Here is a 21,604-nt window from a genome sequence, read left to right on the forward strand (position 1 = left end):
AATTTTCTACAAGGTGCACCTTGCTTGGAGGACACCTTAGTACCCCATAAATAGGGGAAACCAATATTGTAAATGACGTGAATTTATATAAACAAACCAAATTGTCTCGCGCATTTAAATCGCCTTATATCCCATTCTCTTTTTCAATCATGTAATTTCTTATATTTATCTTTTGTCCCTCTCATCTTTGTTTTTTACCCTCTTCAATTCTTCTTATTTTCATCCCCTTCTATTCGAACTAAACAACCCCGATCCGTTTGTCCATCTACTACAAGACATTCCTGATAGACACAAGTCCAACAGATCTATAATCATTTTGTACCAAACAGTTATTCCAGTACACTCGATGAGTCTTGCTAGAATTTTATTAAGATATTGAGATGCTGATGAAATTGATTGAAAACCTAGTATATTTAGAATCGGACAATTTCATGATCCAATTGAAGACTAAATCCTTAGAACAGATACAATTGGCTACCATATCATTTGTGCTGAGATACTTGAAAAAGTCTTTCGGCCAATTTAAAAGAAACACAAAGCACGGACATGCAAGACGTTATGGCAGACCCACATAATAGTATCAACTAATTAGAGACTCTCGTAGCAGAATGGACATGTAATGACGACTTTGTTAAGATTGATCTAGAAATTACTTCTCTTGATCATTTTGCAAGTGATCGGTATGATGAGATGGTCTACACTCAGAGGCATGGTCACCTACAGGACCAAGTAACGATGAATAGAACCAAACACTGATTACTTGTAATTACAATGGTTAGAGCTTAAGGTTTATGAAGAATTGAACCTTGAGGAATTCACAAATAGTTGATTTAGGACAACTTATGCTTATAGCAAGGAGAAAGGACTATCATGGACCGACCGAAACTAACACAAATGGTCATTTAAGCGTTTGATAGTCCTCAGGTGAATAGAATGTATTAAATTTCAATTTTCTTTTTTCATGGGCGGGCATCGATGCTCACCCCTTGTCTTTTTTGTATTTTCTTTTTCGAAAAATCCTAAATTTATGTCTTTTGATACAGATCTAAGTTAGTATTGCCCATATATTGGGATTATTATTGTCGATATTTTGGGATTTTGTTCTCAGATCTAGCCGTTTGATAGTTTCTGATTTTTGTTATCACCATTATGGTGATTTTATTTATGGTAGTTTATTATTTGGGCAGTTATGCAGAAAGAAGTGAAGATCTCCTTTTTGATAGAAGTAAAAAATTTGAAGATAATCATATTAAACTTGTAGAAAGACTATGGAGTCGAACAATGGTAACTAATAGCCACCAAGTATAGTGAGCGATCCCCTATGGCACATATATTATGCTCTGTCAACTTGATCGGTTACTTAAAATCAAAATTGTGGTTTTTTTTTTTTTTTTTTTTTTTTTTTTTTTTTTGTATGAGTGGTTTATTATTGGACTTACTTTACAAAAATATAAAACATATTAATCTATATTTCATATCTGTATATGATTTCCTATTAATAAAATTTTCAGTTTGATTTCTTCTAAAAAAATAATAATAATAAAATTTCATAGAATAAGTTACTTGTAGGAAATAATTATGACAAATCAAATTAAATATTTATTAAAAATAATAATTAAATATAATATATCCTTATCATATTTAATATGTACCTTATACAATACAATAATAATCAATCAAAATTAAATTACCTTTATATTTTAAACCAATAAAATTCAAATTCTTAAAGATATTATATTCTTACCATATTTAGTATATACCTATTTAATATTGGTCAAATAGTGTTACAATATTATATTTTATTACCATATATGTATATACTACCATGCAATAGTATTACCATATTATAACATATTACCATATTATATTTGTGTCTCACCATATTTAATATACACATTACATACCTTAATTATTTAATATCATATTATATGATTTCATTTCAAACTACTAGTTTCAGTTATAAAAAAGTGGAACCAAATAATATATAATATAATTTCTTATTTTATCCAATAAAATTTAGATTTAAATAGAAAATTAATATAAATAATCAAAATTAAATCTCCTTTTTATTTTTTTCAATCAATCAAATTAAAATGCTTAACGATGCAATCTCAATATTCCTCCCACCTATATAACCACCAAGATTTTTTTTTTCTTGTTTATATATATAAGAAAACTTTTTTCTTAAGCTTATTCTTGCCCTTTCTGATAATATGAAAATAATTTTTACTATTTCCATTTTCAACTCTACCATTAACCTAATAAAAAAAGAAAAAGAAAAAAAAATTATGGAGTGGACCAACATACATATATCAACCACTTTTGTTCGTTCGTAACAGACACAATTGAAAAATGGAGCGTTTGATTTATCATTTTGAAAGATAATTTTTCTTGTAATGAATTCTATCATAAAATAAAGACATTCTCCTAGTTTTGGTGTCTTCCTTCCTTTTGTATGATTTTCTGATTTCTGCACAAGGATAATTAACTTCTCTTTATAATTTAACCAAGAAGGGCCAATTTGTCCAATTAGCAAAAGAGGAAAATAAAAAGTTCAAGGGCCCAACTGCCATTGTGCCATTTCTTAATATCTTGGGTTGCCAAAGAATATTCAAATTCTACAATGAAAAAATGAAACTAATTTAAGTTTTCTGATATTTCTTATTAAATTTTTTATTTTAAAAAAGTATTTTACCTGAATCATGTTGAAACTAGAACAAATTGAAACCATCTTTTTTAGATTGACTCCAATTTTTTTAATTTCAAGAATAAAAATTGGCAGTTCAGTAAATCGAAAGAGTGAATCATTGGAATAGGCTATTGTCCAATAAAATGTGTAGTTCAAAATTTGATCAAATGATTCAATTAATGTACTGATGTGTCATGAAAGACTGAAAAAGTAATTTCTTAAATATTATTGTGAATGATTTTGGGGTTGGGTGGGGACAATGAATTTTTTTACCTATCCCTTAAATTTTGATAATTTTGTTTGGTCCCCTTTAACTCCAAAGTCTGGCTCCATCCTAACAGTGGTTTAATTGAAGAAAGTTAGTTGAAGGATCCAACACTAATAGTGAGTGGAAGGTGGGGGCAAGGAAGATAACTGCAACCATATCTACAATTCCTACCCACAACATTGTGTTAAGTCTGGATAAGAGCTTCTACTTCTGTGGTTTAATTTAGCTCATCGAAGCAAGTAAGCTGAGTTTTTCGGAATTCAAAATTGTTAAGAATCTGGCTCTGCGAGCAAATTAATTAAATTCAGTTAGTAATTAGTAATGTATTTAATATTTGGGTTTATAATAAATTGGATTTACCTTTAATATGAAATAACTTAAACCATTTTGATTGATTCACTTTTTTATTATATGCCACTTAGTTAATGTATATTTATCCAATGTAAGATTACCTACACTTCAACAAATTAAATTGCGAGATCTAATGCACTATAAAGAAAACTCTCAAGGGCATAATTCAACTATAATAGGTTCTAAAACATTTTTAATTTAAAATGTCATTAATTTTCTCATAATTAGATTAATTTGATGTAGGTTTTTTTTTTTTTTTTTTTTTGAGATGAAAATTTGACATAATATTTGATTTAGGTATTAATTTGATGCGATGTTCCAAAAATATATACATTTTGACATATGAAACAATTACGGCAAGTGCACCCATATTAAGTTATGTAATATTTATGGATTTTCGTGCTCAAGCTAGCAAAATGCAAGACTAATTAAAATAATTAAACTTAAACTATTGTACTAATTTGTCGGGAGCCGGTCACGCAGCTCCACATGTTTTTGTTTTGCCATGGTTTATAGGTAGCTTGGTTTTTTCCCTTTCTAATTAATTACAGTGTTATGAAGCACAAGATTTATGTGGTTCGACCCGTAAATCTGCATATGCAAAATAAGAAAAAAAAAATTTTGCAAAATCTTAATTATACGATATGAGGAAAGGCTATGCTAGGTTTGGTTGGTTGCTTCTACAACAATTGCCTCGTACGGCGAAGCCAGAACTATCTGGTGAGTAGACGGACAAAGGCCGTGTTCGGCAACAACTTATTAAATAATGTTATTTTGTTATAATATTCAGTAACATAGCATAGGTCAAGATAGCGTTTAATAAAAAGTTAACTCATATATCGTTTAGCTTTTAGCGTTTTATATAAAAAGCTACTTAAACAGTTAACAGCTAAATGCTACTAGAACAGCTAACAGCTAACAAGTATCAAAATACTTAATTTTGCCGAAGAAATCCAAAACCTTAATTTTCTTTTAAATTTTATTTATCAAGGGGGCAAAACTTACACTAAAGGCAGACAATTGCCTACCTCACTCATGAGGTAGCTTCAGTAGATGTGAGAGTAAGGTGGAAGGTGGAAGGTGGAAGATGGGGCAAGGCAAAAGGAATCTGGGCCTCTTCTTCTATTGTATATCAAATCTCCTTTCTATCTATCCTTATAAAAAACAGCATCACTTCTTCTTCTTCTATTGTATAAAATGCTTCTGCAAGTAATTTTTTTGTTGCTTCTCTCGCAAATTGTTTTGTCACAGTCAATCATCAAGACACTTCCAGGATTTCCCGGCAATCTCCCCTTCAAATTGGAAACTGGGTTAGTCTTATTAATTACATTCACTAACTTATGATTTACATTTATTAATAATTTGAAATAAGATTATATATGATGTTTTTTTTTTTTTTTTTTTTTTTCGGAATTAAGGTATATTGGTGTAGGGCAATTGGATGAGGTGCAATTGTTCTACTACTTTGTTGAGTCTGAGGGGAATCCACAAGAGGATCCTCTTCTTCTTTGGTTGACCGGAGGCCCTGGTTGTTCTGGGTTTAGTGCCCTTGTATATGAAATAGGTAAAATTTCTTAATATCTTTTAAAAAATATTAATTTTATATTTTTTAATAATAAAGACTAAAAAAAATGAAATCATTTCAGTCTTAAAAAATATATATATATATTTATGGTAATTCTTAAACCAACCATGTAAAAATTTCTTGTGTTCTTTATTGAAGGTCCATTATCATTCAACTATGCAAAGTCCAGAGTGAAGCCAACCCTTGAGTTGAACCCATATTCATGGACAAAGGTGTCAACTGTCAAAGTTTTTTCTGGAGATAAGAATTTTCAGTATATGAATTTTGTATTATCTCAAAATAAAAAGTCTAAAGAATTAAATTTTAATTTTTTTTTTCAGGTAGCCAGTATAATATTTTTGGATGCACCAGTTGGTACTGGATTTTCATATGCAACAACTTCGCAGGCGTACCAAAGCAGCGACACTAACCAAGGGGCTGCAAATTATGAATTTTTAAGGAAGGTGAGAAAATGAAATAAACTGAATTTTTGTGTAGAAAAAATTAAAATTAAAATTGAATCAAATCTAATATGGACTTATTTTTTAAAATAAATTTATTTCTACAAAAAACAAAATCAAACTGAATTATTTTAAATTTGTCGAAAAGTTTTACCGATATGTTAAACTACTTCCATAGCATCACCAATCACCAATGGTGGAAGAAAGAAGAAAAAGAAAGAATTTATTAGGGGGTAAAAATATAATTAATTTTTTGAAATAGTATAAATTGGGGAAAACAATCAATAGGATTGCAAATAGCTAGAGTGAGTCTTTTTTTTATATATATAATATAAAATTCAATTTATGTAATTGGGATATTGTTGAAAATTAGGGGATGTAAAAATGTTGAAAAAAAGTTCTATTTTTCATTTTCCTTTTTTTATGAAAGACTGTTATTTTCATTTCCTGTGAAAATTTTAGAAAACATAATAATTTTGCGAAATTGATAATGGAAAATAAATAAAAATTTCTTATCACAATCACTTTCATACTTATACCTAAATTGTAATGTGTTATAAAAAAAACGTCTGAAATATTGAATCTAAAGATATTATTACATTGAATTTTATTAAAACAATTAATTAAAATAATTCTAGATAAAATGTTTATGATAAAAATATTTTGTATCGCTGGTGATTCAAAGTAACAGACTCTATATCGCTGGTGATTCTTATTCTGGCAAAATTGTCCCATTAGTTGTTCAAGAAATCGTTAACGGTAACCTTCAATGTGAAATATTTATTCTTGCATGTCTATTTACCACTTTTTATTTTGAGAAAGAAAATAAGTGAAACATATAACCTTGATTTCATTTTTTTTTTTTTTTCATTATTTGATATTGCTGTTCAATTCTTTGTTTTTAGGGAATGATGCAGGACGGAATCCGAAAATGAATCTAGTGGTATGAGGGGCTTGTTTGATGTTTCTATTGCCAATAATAATAAATTTTCCATCAAAATGAAGTAATTGTATCTGCATATTACATATATCATTTTTGCCACATCTTTTACCTCCATCATACTGATATGTTGCACGGAAATTTCCCTTGTCTGCCATTTCCTGCACGGAAACGCTTGGAAACTCCTCGAAAACGTTTCGGTATATAACTATTAGTATTAGTACTATAGCATAGTTGATGCACAAGACTAAATTTGGTGTAGGGATATGTGCTTGGAAATCCAGTTACATATGAGGCTAAAGACACCAACTCAAGATTTAAGTATGCTTACTTCACAGGACTTATATCAGAAGAAGTTTATGAGGTATAATTTAATAAATTGCTTGGAAAAAATCAAATAAAAATAAAACCCTAAAAAATAATATTCATTTTAACATTCCGAGTTTTATTGATTTTTTCTAGAATGGCAAAAGAAATTGCAAGCGCAATTATACCTATTCAGAACCCAACAATACAGCTTGTGCAGTTGTTCTCCAGGTTTACGAGGAGGTGAGTCTTAAAAATTAAACAAGGACTAAATTGAAAAATTAAAAATTAATGCTCCATTTGTTTCCGGAAAATAACTTGCTGAAAAACAACTTACCGGAAAATGTTTTCCATGGAAAATATTTTATAGAAAAACACATTATTTTCCAATGTTTGGCTTTCACAAAAACATTCTTAGAAAATATTTTTCAACATTCGATATAACATTAAAAATTTTAATTTTCCATCATATAAATGCATTTACACCTATTATATTATTTATAAGAATTTAGATTAAAGATAATTTTTTATAATAATTAGATTTTATATTTAAGATGTATTCTCATAGATAATGATAATTAATTTAGTCTAATAATATGATTTAATTTTTTAATTTAATTATTTAACGATACAGTGTATATCATGTTAAAATAATTTAATAATATATAAGTACTATAATTATTTTAAAATATATTGTTAAAATACTTTAATGATTATTTTAATTATATCGCTAAAAGTATCATGTAAAATATATTTTAAATGGTATGAACCTATTAATAAATTACTTTTTAAACATTTTGTCCTCAAAAAAGAGCCACTTGACACATTTTTGACACTTTCAAAGAGATTTGAGGCCTACAATTGCACCTCTTCACTAGATGGAGGGTTCTTTGATGGACCAAAAAGACCAGTTTTGGTTATAAAATAGGTTGGCAAAATGTTTTCTCACGTAAATAAGGGTAAGTCATTTTTTTTAAATGCGAACTAATCTTCCATTGACCAACAAGTTATTTTCCATGACTTATTTTCTTTTAATGTTTCAAACAATGGAAAATATTTTTCTGCAAATTATTTTACAGAAATAAACGGAGTCTTAAGTATCCTTGATGTTTTTCTGCTTTAGCCTCTAGCAGTGATTAGTATGTATTTACTTCAACACATTTTTACAATTTTATTTTGTAGTGCATTGCAAAAATATATATCCCGCAAATATTGGAACCTTATTGCGGGTATTGGTCTACAAAACCTTCCAAATTAGAGAGAGCTGAAAGTGCTCTTATGGAGGATCCTATAGATATTCATGCTTCGAGATCACCTTGGTGTCGGGTAATTATTCTTTCTCAATTTTTTTTTTTCTTTTGGAGCCCAAATGGTTCAAAATAACAGTAGACTCGAACTCGAGATTTCTCATTTCTCACATTTTTTAAAAGACGTGAAAAAGGCTAATAAAACTAGACTGTATTAGCTCTTGGGTATGTTTGGCAAAATTAGTTGTTTTGGTAGCTGTTAGCTGTTTTAGGGTATGTTTAGCAAAATTAGCTGTTTTGGCAGTTGTTAGCGATTAGTAGCGTTTAGTTGTTAGCTGTTTGATTAGTTAAAACGCTAAAAGATAAATGTTACATGAGTTAATTTTTCACAAACACTACCCTAGTCTCTAAAAGCTAGTTCAAACGCTATGTTACCAAATAACTTTTTAAGCAGCGTTTATCATTTTAATTAGTGAAAAGTTTAAAAGCTACTTAAAAAGCTGTTGCCGAACACAGTCTTAGTAGCATTTAACTGTTATCTGTTTGAAAAGCTAAATGATAAACGTTACATGAGTTAATTTCTCATAAAACACTACTATAACCTCTAAAAGTTAGTCTAAACACTATGTTACTGAACAATTTTTTAACTAGCGTAAGCTATTGAAAAAGCTATTGTCAAACACATCTCTTGTTCTACATACAGATTTTTTGTTAATCAATAATTATTGACCATTAATTACACACTCAGATTTTTTCTGGTCTTGTAGAATTATAACTATATCCCTTCCTTCGTTTGGCTTAATGATAAAATGGTACAAAAAGCTCTTCACATTCGAGAGGTACGTTGATTTTATGCTAGCCTTTTTGTATTCTATATAATCTTGATTTGATAATTTTGGTCTTCTAAATTATAATTGTTCAACAATTAATGAAAACAGGGGACAATAGAAAATTGGCTAAGATGCAATACAAGTCTTCTATACACAAAGGATCTCACAAGCAGTTTTGGAATACATCGAAATCTCATTGAGAAAGGCTTAAAAGTTTTGATATACAGGTATATATATTTTTCACTTTTTATCCGCATAAATTTTGTTAAACATCAAAGAAAGAAAGCTACCGTATATTTCTCAAGCAATAAAATTTTTTTATTCTATAATAGTAAAAAGTTACGTTTTAACCACATGTTAGAATATTTATACAACAGTAAATTTGGTTGATTTGTTTTAGAAAGAAAAAAAAAATTTAAACTATTTTTTATAAAAATTACTAATTAAATTAATAATTTTTTTATTTAAAAGCCAAGCTAAATTAAATTATGTAATCCAATTTGATTTAGTCCCATTTTAGCTTATGAATAATTAATATCCCACTATATAATATATTTTTTAATACTTAGTTTACTTTATTGTTATACATATTTTTTTTTTCATATTGTCAAGCTGCTTGCAATTAGAAGTAATCCAATCAGAACAATTCTTGATAAAAAAAAAAAAAAAAAAAAAATGACCTCAAGCAATCTGAAATCCGAAATGACCCCAAACCTAATTTTCAGAAATCATTTGTTGAGCTCAAACATACATTCCCACTTGAACTATTTTTCATACGTTGAACGCTGTTTTTCTTTTCCATATATACATAAAAAAAAAAGAACTCAATGATGTCAAAAATGATTATAAAAAATTTGAAAAAAAAAATTAAAAGCTAAATACATTTTCCCATTGCATTTGGAGATACTGGTGTAAGTCTAAGACTTCATAATTTTAATTTCCAATATTATAAGCTCAATTTTGCAATATTATTACGACCAAAGTTTTAGTTTTAATTTTGTATTTTCTTGCACAGTGGTGATCAAGACATGTCTGTTCCATTTCTGAGTACCATGGCATGGATAGAGGCTCTAAATTTGACAATTGAACACGAATGGAATCCATGGTTCCTCGATGGTCAAGTGGCAGGGTTGGTACTTAACTTCGACTATTGTTGAATCTTATTTTTCCAGCTATACATATAAGTTCTTGGTAGGCTTTAGCTGCAAATTTTAAATATTTAATTCATAATTTTCATAATTTACCTCAACTTGCTGCACAGATACTGGATGGAATACTACCGCAACATGTACATGTTGACATATGCAACTATTAAGGTAAGAATTATGTGTGTGCGTCACAGTGTGAATCTAGAAAATATTTTTCTGGGGTCAATATATAATAAAAATTTTATTGAGTCTCTATGTGCATATATATGAAGAGAGACACTAATTTTGCTGAAATTGAATGAATGCTAAATTCATAATATCATAAAGTGTTTTACATGATTTAAGATTAATTGATAAAAAAATTAAAACAATGGGCTAGAATCGAAATAAAATTAAAATTGTATGTATATATTCTAATAATTAATAACAATAATTAAAAAATTTTTTGTAATTAACATATTATATAATTAGTCCTTAATGTGGCCTTCTGATATGCAGGGAGGAGGACATACAGCTCCAGAGTACAAGCCAAAGGAATGTTTTGCTATGATTGATAGGTGGCTTGGATTTTTTCCTCTTTAGTCGGTTTCAATTGATCGAATAATTTCAGTTTGTTTAAGCAAAGATTCTTGCATGATATAACTTAATGTATTTTTCACATAACTTGCATTAAAAAAATTAATAAAGGATTTTAATTAATAACTTTTGTTGATAAAATCCTTTAAGCGAACTATATTAAGGACCCATTTGGTTTAGTTGTTCATACCAACTGATAACTAAGAGCAATTGTCGATGACTGGTGGCTGTAATTGATAGCGGTTAGCAGATCAATATTACTGTTTGATAAAATTTTGATAGCGGTTGCTATTAAGCTGTAAAATGACCCCTAGAGGTATAATTGTTTTTATATATTACCATATATAATATATATTGGAATGAGGGGAACATTAGAATTGTCAAAAAGAATAGCAGCATTGTTGACGGTGGTCCAAAAAACCAAGTCAAAATAAAAGGCTTGAATTAGCAGAATTTGGAAAATGGTATTATATAGTTAGAATAGTGCTAAGAGAGTCATTTGGACCTAAAACCTATAAATTGTAAATATATAGGACATTTTTGGACTGTTGTATAAATTTTCTACAAATTTTCTACAAGGTGCACCTTGTTTGGGGGACACCTTAGTACCCCCATAAACAGGGGAAACCAATATTGTAAATGAAGTGAATTTATATAAACAAACCAAATTGCCTGGCACATTCAAATCGCCTTATATCCCTCTCTCTTTTTCAATCATTTAATTTCTTATATTTATCTCTTGTCCCTCTATCATTGCTTTTTACCCTCCTAAATTCTTTTTATTTTCATCATCTTCTATTCGAATTAAACAATCCCGATCCATTTGTCCATCTACTACAAGACATTCCTGATAGACACAGGTCCAACAGATCTATAATCATTTTATACCAAACAGTTATTCCAGTACACTCGGTGAAACTTGCTAGAATTTTATTAAAATATCGAAATGCTGATGAAATTGATTGAAAACCTAGTATATTTAGAATCGGACAATTTCATGCACCAATTGAAGACTAAATCCTTAGAACAAATACAATTGGCTACCATAGGATTTGTGCTGAGATACTTGAAAAAGTCTTTCGGCCAATTTAAAAGAATCACAGAGCGCGGACATGCAAGACGTTATGGCAGATCTACATGATAGTATCAACCAATTAGAGACTGTCGTAGCAGAATGGACATGTAATGACGACTTTGTTAAGATTGATCTAGAAATTACTTCTCCTGATCATTTTGCAAGTGATCGGTATGATGACATGGTCAACACTCAGGGACATGGTCACCTACAGGACCAAGTAACGATGAATAGAACCAAACACTGGTTATGGTCAACACTCAGGGACATGGTCACCTACAGGACCAAGTAACGATGAATAGAACCAAACACTGGTTACTTGTAATTACAACGGTTAGAGCTTAAGGTTTATGAAGAATTGAACCTTGAGGAATTCACAAATAGTTGAGTTAGGACAACTTATGCTTATGGCAAGGAGAAAGGACTATCATGGACCGACCGAAGCTTGACACAAATGGTCATTTAAGCGTTTGATAGTCCTCAAGTGAATAGAATGTATTAAATTTCAATTTTCTTTTTTCATGGGCGGCCATCGATGCTCACCCCTAGTCTTTTTTGTATTTTCTTTTTCGAATAATTCTAAATTTATGTCTTTCGATACAGATCTAAGTTAGTGTTCCCCATATATTGGGATTATTGTTGTCGATATTTTGGAATTTTGTTCTCAGATCTAGTCGTTTGATAGTTTCTGATTTTTGTTATCACCATTATGGTGATTTTGTTTATGTTAGTTTGTTATTTGGGCAGTTATGTAGAAAGAAGTGAACATCTTCTTTTTGATAGAAGTAAAAAATTTGAAGATAATCATATCAGACTTGTAGAAAGACTATGGAGTAGAACAATGGTAATTAATAGCCACCAAGTGAAGTGAGCGATCCCCTATGGCACATGTATTATGCTCTGTCAACTTGATCGGATACTTAAAATCAAAATTGTGGTTTTTTTTTTAATTTTTTGTATGAGAGGTTTATTATTGGACTTACTTTACAAAAATATAGAAACATATTAATCTGTATTTCAATTTGTATATGGTTTCCTATTAATAAAATTTTTAGTTTGATTTCTTCTAAAAATAATAATAATAATAATAAAATTTCATAGAATAAGTTAATTGTAGGAAATAATTATGACAAATCAAATTAAATATTTATTAAAAATAATAATTAAAAATATTATATCCTTATCATATTTAATATGTACTTTATACAATACAATAATAATCCATCAAAATTAAATTACCTTTATATTTTCAACTAATAAAATTAAAATTCTTGAAGATATTATATTCTTACCATATTTACTATATACCTTATTTAATATTGGTCAAATAGTATTACCATATAATATGTATATACTACCATATAATAGTATTATACCATATTATAACATATTAACATATTATATTATATTTTATTACCATATAATATGTATACATGTAATAGATTACCATATTATAACATATTACCATATTATATGTGTCTCTCACCATATTTAATATACACATTACATACATTAATTATTTAATATAATATTATATGATTTCATTTCAAACTACGGGTTTCAGTTATAAGAAAGTGGAACCAAATAATATATAATATAATTTCTTATTTTATCTAGTAAAATTTAAATTTAAATAGAAAATTAATATAAATAATCAAAATTAAATCGCCTTTATATTTTTTCAATCAATCAAATTAAAATGTTTAATGATGCTTTTGTCGGTCTATAAACTTGGTAGAGGTATTTTTGGCAATCTTAATATTCCTCCCACCTATATAAACACCAAGTTTTTTTTTTTCTTGTTTATATATATAAGAAAACTTTTTTCTTAAGCTTATTCTTGCCCCTTATGATAATATGAAATCATTTTTATTATTTCCATTTTCAACTCTACCATTAACCTAATAAAAAAAGAAAAAGAAAAAAAAAATTATGGAGTGGACCAACATACATATATCAACCACTTTTGTTCTTTCGTAACAGACACATTACACATGTAACCTAAATGGAAATAAATCCAGAGCAAAAGTTAAAAAAGATATCTGCTTTAAAGGTGCATGTATATCTTCCATTGAATACCCCAAACCCTTTTGACCTAATCTGTGACAATTAGTCGATTCTCAGCTGGACCCAACCTAAGAACTTTTTGTATCAAATTACATTGTTCACTCACAATTGTTTCATTTAAACAAAAGCTCTTTAGATAGAAAATGCTCTTTAGATAGAAAATGGTGTTAGGTCATGACCTTCTTCTTCTTCTTCCTCTACTAATTAGCTTCTCCAACATTGTTACCTCCCAATCAATCATCAAGAATCTGCCTGGCTTTGACGGAGATCTTCCATTCAATCTTGAAACCGGGTATGTACTTTGTTTTTCCTCTATTTGAAAATATAAATTCACTGTCTCAGAATCGAGTCGTGAAATTAGCATCTTAGAAAATGATTTTAACATAATCACTCCCAAGCTCAAAAAGAATTAGTCTTTTGTCTAACCATTAAAAACAAAAGTTATACATTGACAATTTCATTTGGGTGTTAATTAAGATATGTAGGCGTAGGGTACAATGAAGAAGTGCAGCTATTCTATTACTTTGTGGAGTCGGAAAGGAATCCAAAAGATGATCCTCTTGTGCTTTGGTTTACAGCAGGACCTGGGTGCTCTTCGCTATCTGCTATTCTATATCAACATGGTATATTTTTACTGCTAACAACTGAAAACTACCTCGTATAATTTGTGTGGATTTACTGGTTCATCAATTCATTTTGATTCCCTTCCTTAAATGGTTGAAAGCAAAAACCGATCACTATTTTGTTCTCACAAATGTAATGTTTTTGTTCGTCACTGATTATTGATATATTATGCTTTGCAACATTTTTTTCAGGTCCACTACATTTCAACTATGCCAACCCCACTTCCAGCAAACCGACCCTTGTGCTGAATCCCCATTCATGGACAAAGGTTAACCCTTTTTTTTTTTTTTTTTTTTTTTTTTGAGAGGATTAATTTATCTTTAATATTAATATTTATTTGATGTAATCGTGTGCATTCGGATGGTTGGATTGCGAACCGCACCGAACCAAATAACCCGAGAGTCAATAAATTTTACAGACCGCTTTAAACTGTTTTTGTGTTAAAACCGAGTCATATTCTGAACCGCAAGTTCGGTTCGGAACGGTTCGGTTAACCGGGTATCAGAAATTAAATTTACATATCAATATCGGTTGGCTATAAATTGTTTTCGTAAGATCTCATGTACGTCCACCACAACGACTATATTTCAAATCACAAGCAATCACATCATGCAAAACCCTCCAAAGCCCAATGCCAGGCCTCCCACCACGTGTCAAATACATTCAAAATGTGGAGCTTTCTAAGCCAAAACGACAACCAAGTCCTGAAAGCATTCTGTCTTTTTGCACACGTCATTCGAAAAACCGGATGCCCTTCAGTTCACCCCCTGAATTCCACATGAGCCACAAGAGGCGGCCATTTTCTGGTTTTTGGAACCGAAACCGCGGGTGAGAAACCATTGGGAACTGAACCAAAACCATGAGAAACTGAAATCAGTTTGAATCGAAATTAGAACCGAGGATTTTTGGTTCTGTTTTGATTCCAAGTTTTGAAGAACAGTGAATCGGCGGTTCTAAGAATTGGTCAAACCCGCTCGAACCGGCTGTTTTTCTAATTGGTTCGACCGAAAATTTCGATGGTTTGAATCATGGTTCAACCCGATTTGAATATTTTTTTATTTTTTCAAATATTTTTGTTAAATCTCAAAATTAACTCTCCTAACAACTATATAATGGCTAGTTTTAAGAGTATTTACAAAAAATTACTTTTTTCGATTTACTATAAATATCTCATTTTATTTGAAGAAAATAAATTAAGTTCAAGCATTTTTTTCTAAAAAAAAAGGTTTGAGCCTTTTTTTTAATAAATAAATTAAGTTGAGCGCCTTTTTTAACTTTTTCTATAAGTTTTTTCAAAAAATTATTTCATAAATATTTAAATTTTAAATTTTCAAAAAAAAAATATTTCCTAACTTCTGATTTTATATTACTGGAAAATCAATTGAGAACCAGCCAGAACCATTGATTTGGAACCGTTAAGGAACCAGAATTAGAACCAGAATTATTTTAAACCATAATTGGAACCGTCAATTTTCGAATTCTCTTTCAAATTTTTTCAAACCAGGACCGTTGGTTCCAAAACCGAAACACTCGGTTTCCGTACCATGGCCACCTGCCACAAGGACGAGACGCGGATCTACTCTATATAATCATATTAAAAACCACCCATCAATCTTTACTTGACAGAATCTGAAAGAGTAGATAATAACGGTGCCAGCCATTGGTTATCAAAGATTATAAAAGTGGAAGCGAAAATGTGTAGAAGCACAGAGACAGACCTAGAAGGATCCTTTCGAAATTGCTTAAAGATCAAAGCTTTCTTTGTCCGTTTTAAGGGTTTCAAGTGATGCAAGCGAAATACTCGAAGAAGACGTCAAGGTCGACCATTGAGCGGCTTCAGATGGTGGGTTTTAGCTGGAAAAAGTCATCGGTGAAGGTAGTGCTACAAAAAGATTAAAATGGAGAAGAGAAGTAGGTTGGTAGCGGCGCAGAGTAAACTGAAAATAATGGGCAAACGACAGCGTCTTATTTTGCGGTTTCCAAAGTTTGCTGAAGCCTAACTTGATGGACATTGATTTATACCTCAAAATATAAAAGCTCCATGATAAACTTCAAAACTTTAGTTTAATAACCTAGAGTCACTATTATCGGAAGTACTTTATTTGAGAATCAACCTTTATTTTAGTGGGATATTCTGAATTGTAATTTTCTAATTTAAATTACTGAAAATTTACAGGTTGCAAATATAATATATTTAGATGCACCAGTTGGTACTGGATTTTCATATGCAACAACTTGGCGAGGATACAATATAGGTGATTTATCATCAGCAGCTCAAACCTATGATTTTCTAAGAAAGGTAACTGACAAATCACAGATCCTTCCCTAGTCCAATATATTTCTTTTATCTCTATCTATTTAGTACATAATAAATTATTTAAAAAAAAAAAAAGAAGTTTACTAAAATTTAATTTGATCGTGCAGTGGCTTATGGCACACCCTAAATTTCTGTCAAATCCAATGTACGTTGGTAGTGATTCTTATGGTGGCCTAGTTGTTCCAATCATTGTTCAAGAAATAACTACTGGTAAATTATCTCCCTGGAATAAAAGATACAGCTTGTTAGATAGCCTTGCCTTTTCCAGTCAACAATTTCCTGTTAGCTTTCTAAAAAAAATACGTCCACATATCTTCATGCTCGAATCAGAATGATCGGTTGTAACTTTTATTCTAGTTGGGAATAATTTTATTTTGGTAACTAATTAGCTAAAATCAGGCACATCCTACCAGTTTACAAGTTATTTGATGTTATTAATTACCTGTCTTATTTTATTAATTACAGGAAATGATAAAGGAAATAAGCCAAAAATCAACCTCAAAGTAAGTATCTTATTTCTGTTAAATCAAAATTAGTGTTAACTAATTAGGCCTTACTTTGTTTATTTCTTCTCTGCATTGTGATTGAACTAGTTATATTTCTGCAAATCAAATTCAGGGATATATATTAGGAAATCCAGTTACTGATTATAAGAATGATTTGAGTTCAAGAATCCCGTATGCTCACCAAAAGGCACTCATATCTAGCCAACTTTACGAGGTGAACTCCTTAAATTATCTCTCTCTCTCTCTTTATATATATATATATATATATATATATATATATATATATATATATTGTAATCTAACCATATTTTGAAACATGAAAATATTTTGTAATTGAAGTCAATTAAGGAAAGTTGCAAAGGGGAGTATCTTAATCCAGATAGAAGTAACAAAATATGCATTAGCAATCTTCAAGCTGTGAACAAGGTGAGTAGCCAAAATCATGAGAAAATACACTGCGAGTTGGCAAGTATTTGCCCAAAACGAATATTGATTTTTACTCATAATTTTCTCATTATCTTTCAATTTATTTATTTATAGACATGGATATTGATATTTATATGTATGATCAATAATTTGATGATAGACATTCGAGGAATTGTACTTGTACAATATATTGGAACCCAAATGTAGATCGTGGGATCTCAGTCCTTTGTTGGGAGGAACCGATCTGCTTACTCTCATGAAAAAGATTGATGTATTTGCTGCAACTCAACTTTCCAGAGAATGGTGTCGTGTAAGTATATTTAACTGGATCATTGAAAGCATACTGAGTCTCAAGTTAACTTTATGTGCAAGGTCAAAGTTCGAATTCTGAAATTTTCACTGACTAACAAACAAAAATCAAATTTTAGATTATACAAATCAAAAAATGTTCTGCGAAAACATTAAAATATCTCATCGAAGTATTAATAAAATATTTTATTTTATATATGATGCAATAATATATTGTTATTTTACAGGATTATATGCTACTATATTCCCATATTTGGGCAAATGATAAGAGTGTTCAAAGTGCACTTCATGTTAGAGAGGTAAATTTATATGCTAATACTGATTAAGGGTCATTTTTTTTATATCATAAATATGATCATTTGTAGATGTAATGTGGTAATGATGTTTAATGATCCAGGGAACAATAACGGAATGGCCCAGATGCAATCTTAGTTTAAGATATGATTTTGATGTCCTAAGTGTTGTGCAGTATCATCGAAATTTCACTAAGACTAGTGCCTACCGTGTTTTGATTTTCAGGTAATTAACATATATTTTGCATACCAATTAACATAAAAATACATAATTGCACTTGATTTCTTCCCTGGCAGTGGTGATCATGACTTAGCTCTTCCATATTTGGCTACCTATGCTTGGATACAAACTCTGAACTTGACAGTAACAAAAAATTGGCAGCCATGGTTAGTCGATCATCAAGTTGCTGGGTCAGTTTGTTTTCTATCTAAAACTCAAATTATAAGATTTAACATTTTCTTCTTTTATCACTAAATAATTCAATTTTTTTTTTTTCTGCAGTCATGTAATTGCGTATTCAAAGAGAAAATATAATTTGACATTTGCAATTGTTCAGGCAAGAACATTATTAATTATTTTCCTTTTTTTTTTAATTGGTTAAATTATTGATTAATTTACTATTCTCTTTTTGCTTTGTTCACAGGGAGGAAGTCACTCAGCTTCAGAGATAAGGCCAAAGGAGTGTTTTGCCATGATTGATAGGTGGTTGGCTTATAAGTCACTGTAGTAATCTAAGGTTTTATTATATATTCTATTTTAAGGACAACAAAAGCATGTATCAATATAAAAGTAGTAATTATAGGTTATGAAACTGAAATCAACATAATCTAATCTTTGTTTTATTTTGGTCAAGACCTAATTCAATGGACTCAATGGATTTTCCGACATTTAATTTCTAACCAATACATTCACATCAATATATATATATATATATATATATATATATATATAAAGCAAACATTTCTCCCTTGGAAGTTGACATGTGGCATATGGCATTTTATTTTAACACGGGGCATATTCATTCAATTAGGCCTCCACTTGATATGGTTTAATTTGATTATTTAATGTATTAATGTATTAATTTAGTTTGGATTTATTTTGAATTAGTATTTTTGATTTGGTTTGGTTTGATTTAATTATCTAATGTATTAATGTAGCTTGGATTTATTTTGAGTTAGTGTTTTTAATTTGATTTGATTATTCAATGTATTAATATATTGGTTTAGTTTGAATTTATTTGAAATTAGTATTTTTGGTTGGTTTGATTTGATTTAATGTATTACTTTGTAATAAATATGTCTTTCTGCAAATAGAACTCCATCTTTCTTGTTATTACTAGTCATTTATAAGCTACTAAATACCGGTATAGCCATTCATATTCTATTCTTTTGATCTTTTTTTAACTTTTCAAAGTACTGTCGGTGGCCCCTTACATAAAAAATTATTAAACATTTCAATTTTTAAAGTGATTTTGTTAAATAATTTATCTACATATATCTACATATTTAAATAATTATTAAAAACATTAAAATTATCTACATATATTTAAGTTATAAGAGTAATAGCAATAAAATAATGTAAAATATTTAGAACTATAAATATTAAAATACATACATAATTTATTAAATTCTATAATTTTTTTTTAACAAAATTCTGTAATTTTTTTTAATCCTTATATTATTCTCTGATTAAATTCCTGCGAAAATAGTATTGTATCCATTTTATCATTTTAGAATTATTTAATTATATTCATGTCCAATATTATCTTCCCACTTAACCCTTTTACTATTCTTTAATTACATTTTTGCTATAATTTAAATAGTTATTCATTTAAATTTTTTTTAATTTATATAAATAATACTTAATATGAGTTTCCATTGCATTTTTTGAATGCATAATTATAAATAATTTGAAAGTTAATTTTATAATATATAAAATTGATGTACCATTGATTTATATATAAAAAAATTATTATGGCTAATTTTCATCTTTAATTTGATTTGTTTGCATAATTTTTTATTTTTTTAGATTTGATTAATCAATAAATGCCATATATCTTCTCTCATAATGTGGAAATTATTTTCAAAATTTGTCGTTCAGGTACATACATAATATTTTTAACGTTATATCTATTTATATTAAACAACTATCCATTAAATATTAATTATTAAATATCGATAATAATTCTTTTAAGCAAATTAAAGATTGATGTTATAAACTTATATAAGGCTCTACTAATGCTATTTTTAAAATAATGTTTGATTATTCTTTTATTACTTCAATCAATAAATTAATAATATTTGATATGTTATTTAAATTCAAGAAAAATAATATCTAATAAATTTATATTTTATGATTTCTTTTTTCTAAATTGATTCAAATTAAAATTTCAAAGATAAAAAGTTAATAAAAATTAGTTTATATAAATTGTCTATTTTCATCTGAGAATTATTATATATCTAATAGATTCACCTTAAAAGACTTTTATTTTATATATATTCACATTAAAAACTTTAATTGACATATAATAAAATATTATATATATTCTATTTGAAAATTTATTTTTTTTAAAAATCCAATCATGTCGTACAAACATAAAAAAAATATTAATAAAAAATATACATATTCTTTCTTTTTTTTATCTATATCCTAAAAGATTAAATGTTTAATAAATAAAATATAAAAAAATTTCAAATATCTCAATATTATATATATTCATTAAAAATAAATTTAGTAAATATAAAACTTAAAATTTTGAAATGCTTAATATTATATATATATATATATATATATATATATATATATATATATATATATATATATATATATATATATATATTTAAAAAATTATTTTTTCGATTCATTAGGAGACCTAATGGCCAGAAACAATACTGAGGGTTACCCAATAATTAAATTGGTAACTCACCTAACAAAAAAAGTTTCAATTTATATAAATATATCAATAAATATTATTTTTTAAAATCAAAATTTTCAATCGTTTACCATTACAGATCTAATTATATAAATTCTATTTGAAAATTTACTTTTTAAAAAATATATCCAATCAAATCTTACAAACGCAAAGAACAAAAACATTAATAAAAAGAATATACTTTTCTTCTTTTTTATCTCTCTCCTAAATAAACTATTATATGTATTCTATTTGAATTTTTTTTTAAATATCCAATCATATCATACAAAGAAAAAAAATATATTTTTTCTTTCTTTTTTTATATATTTCCTAAAAAGAATTAAATATTTAATAAATAAAATATAAAAAATTTTCAAATATCTAATTAACATATGTATTCATTACAAAAAAAATTTAGTAAAGATAAAATAAAAAATTTTGAAATGTTTAATTATTTATATCTATTTATTTAAAAAATAATTTTTTGATTCATTAGGGGGTCTAATTGGCCAAAATAACACTGTAAACTACACAATAATCAAATTAATGAAAACACTTGTGGTCGAGAGGACTCAAACTCGAAATGTCTCACTCTTCACATAAGTAGAAAATAATCAAACTGCACATGATTGGCCTAAAATTAATTTTTATAAATTATATGCAATCAATTAATAAAACTGCAATTTTTTAATTGG

At 28.2% G+C, this 21,604-nt stretch overlaps 2 protein-coding genes across 5 annotated transcripts; both read left to right on the forward strand.

The window, feature by feature from the left end:
- The first annotated feature begins 4,433 nt into the window (after nucleotides 1–4,433).
- On the forward strand, nucleotides 4,434–10,506 carry LOC105650808 (serine carboxypeptidase-like 18). Its single transcript, XM_089722243.1, has 14 exons — nucleotides 4,434–4,618; nucleotides 4,727–4,872; nucleotides 5,032–5,105; nucleotides 5,214–5,346; nucleotides 6,012–6,092; nucleotides 6,239–6,276; nucleotides 6,536–6,637; nucleotides 6,736–6,822; nucleotides 7,762–7,905; nucleotides 8,594–8,665; nucleotides 8,765–8,883; nucleotides 9,672–9,785; nucleotides 9,918–9,972; nucleotides 10,303–10,506. The coding sequence occupies exons 1-14, from the start codon at nucleotides 4,506–4,508 to the stop codon at nucleotides 10,384–10,386; spliced, it is 1,362 nt and encodes a 453-aa protein (XP_089578369.1). The 5' UTR covers nucleotides 4,434–4,505; the 3' UTR covers nucleotides 10,387–10,506.
- Nucleotides 10,507–13,525: 3,019 nt separating this feature from the next.
- On the forward strand, nucleotides 13,526–18,885 carry LOC105650806 (serine carboxypeptidase-like 18). Of its 4 annotated transcripts, none has more exons than XM_089722238.1 (14): nucleotides 13,526–13,814; nucleotides 14,000–14,145; nucleotides 14,338–14,414; nucleotides 16,323–16,445; nucleotides 16,571–16,673; nucleotides 16,929–16,966; nucleotides 17,082–17,183; nucleotides 17,309–17,395; nucleotides 17,556–17,705; nucleotides 17,932–18,003; nucleotides 18,102–18,223; nucleotides 18,295–18,384; nucleotides 18,500–18,554; nucleotides 18,642–18,885. In XM_089722238.1, exons 1-14 carry the CDS (start codon nucleotides 13,684–13,686, stop codon nucleotides 18,723–18,725), a joined length of 1,380 nt encoding a protein of 459 aa, XP_089578364.1. In that variant the 5' UTR covers nucleotides 13,526–13,683; the 3' UTR covers nucleotides 18,726–18,885. The 4 variants fall into 4 exon arrangements, with proteins under 4 accessions (XP_089578364.1, XP_020532417.3, XP_012093155.3 ...); XM_012237765.4 differs by having other exon boundaries at nucleotides 13,530–13,814; nucleotides 18,295–18,408; XM_020676758.3 differs by lacking the exon at nucleotides 17,309–17,395 and having other exon boundaries at nucleotides 13,527–13,814; nucleotides 18,295–18,408.
- Nucleotides 18,886–21,604: the final 2,719 nt, after the last annotated feature.

This window comes from Jatropha curcas, chromosome 6 (genome assembly GCF_041381405.1).
Source record: "Jatropha curcas cultivar XTBG-Jc1 chromosome 6, XTBG_Jcur_1.0, whole genome shotgun sequence".
NCBI lineage: Eukaryota > Viridiplantae > Streptophyta > Magnoliopsida > Malpighiales > Euphorbiaceae > Jatropha > Jatropha curcas.

What these genes read in the sequence shown, in the direction of transcription:
- LOC105650808 (XM_089722243.1), top strand. Translation starts at nt 4,506, where the DNA reads ATGCTTCTGCAAGTAATTTTTTTGTTGCTTCTCTCGCAAATTGTTTTG. An exon ending in TGTTCAAGAAATCGTTAACG is followed by an intron (nt 6,093 to 6,238) that starts GTAACCTTCAAT and finishes CTTTGTTTTTAG; the next exon opens with GGAATGATGCAGGACGGAAT. An exon ending in TTCTCCAGGTTTACGAGGAG is followed by an intron (nt 6,823 to 7,761) that starts GTGAGTCTTAAA and finishes TTTATTTTGTAG; the next exon opens with TGCATTGCAAAAATATATAT.
- LOC105650806 (XM_012237765.4), top strand. Translation starts at nt 13,684, where the DNA reads ATGGTGTTAGGTCATGACCTTCTTCTTCTTCTTCCTCTACTAATTAGC. An exon ending in TGCTATTCTATATCAACATG is followed by an intron (nt 14,146 to 14,337) that starts GTATATTTTTAC and finishes CATTTTTTTCAG; the next exon opens with GTCCACTACATTTCAACTAT. An exon ending in ATCCCCATTCATGGACAAAG is followed by an intron (nt 14,415 to 16,322) that starts GTTAACCCTTTT and finishes GAAAATTTACAG; the next exon opens with GTTGCAAATATAATATATTT.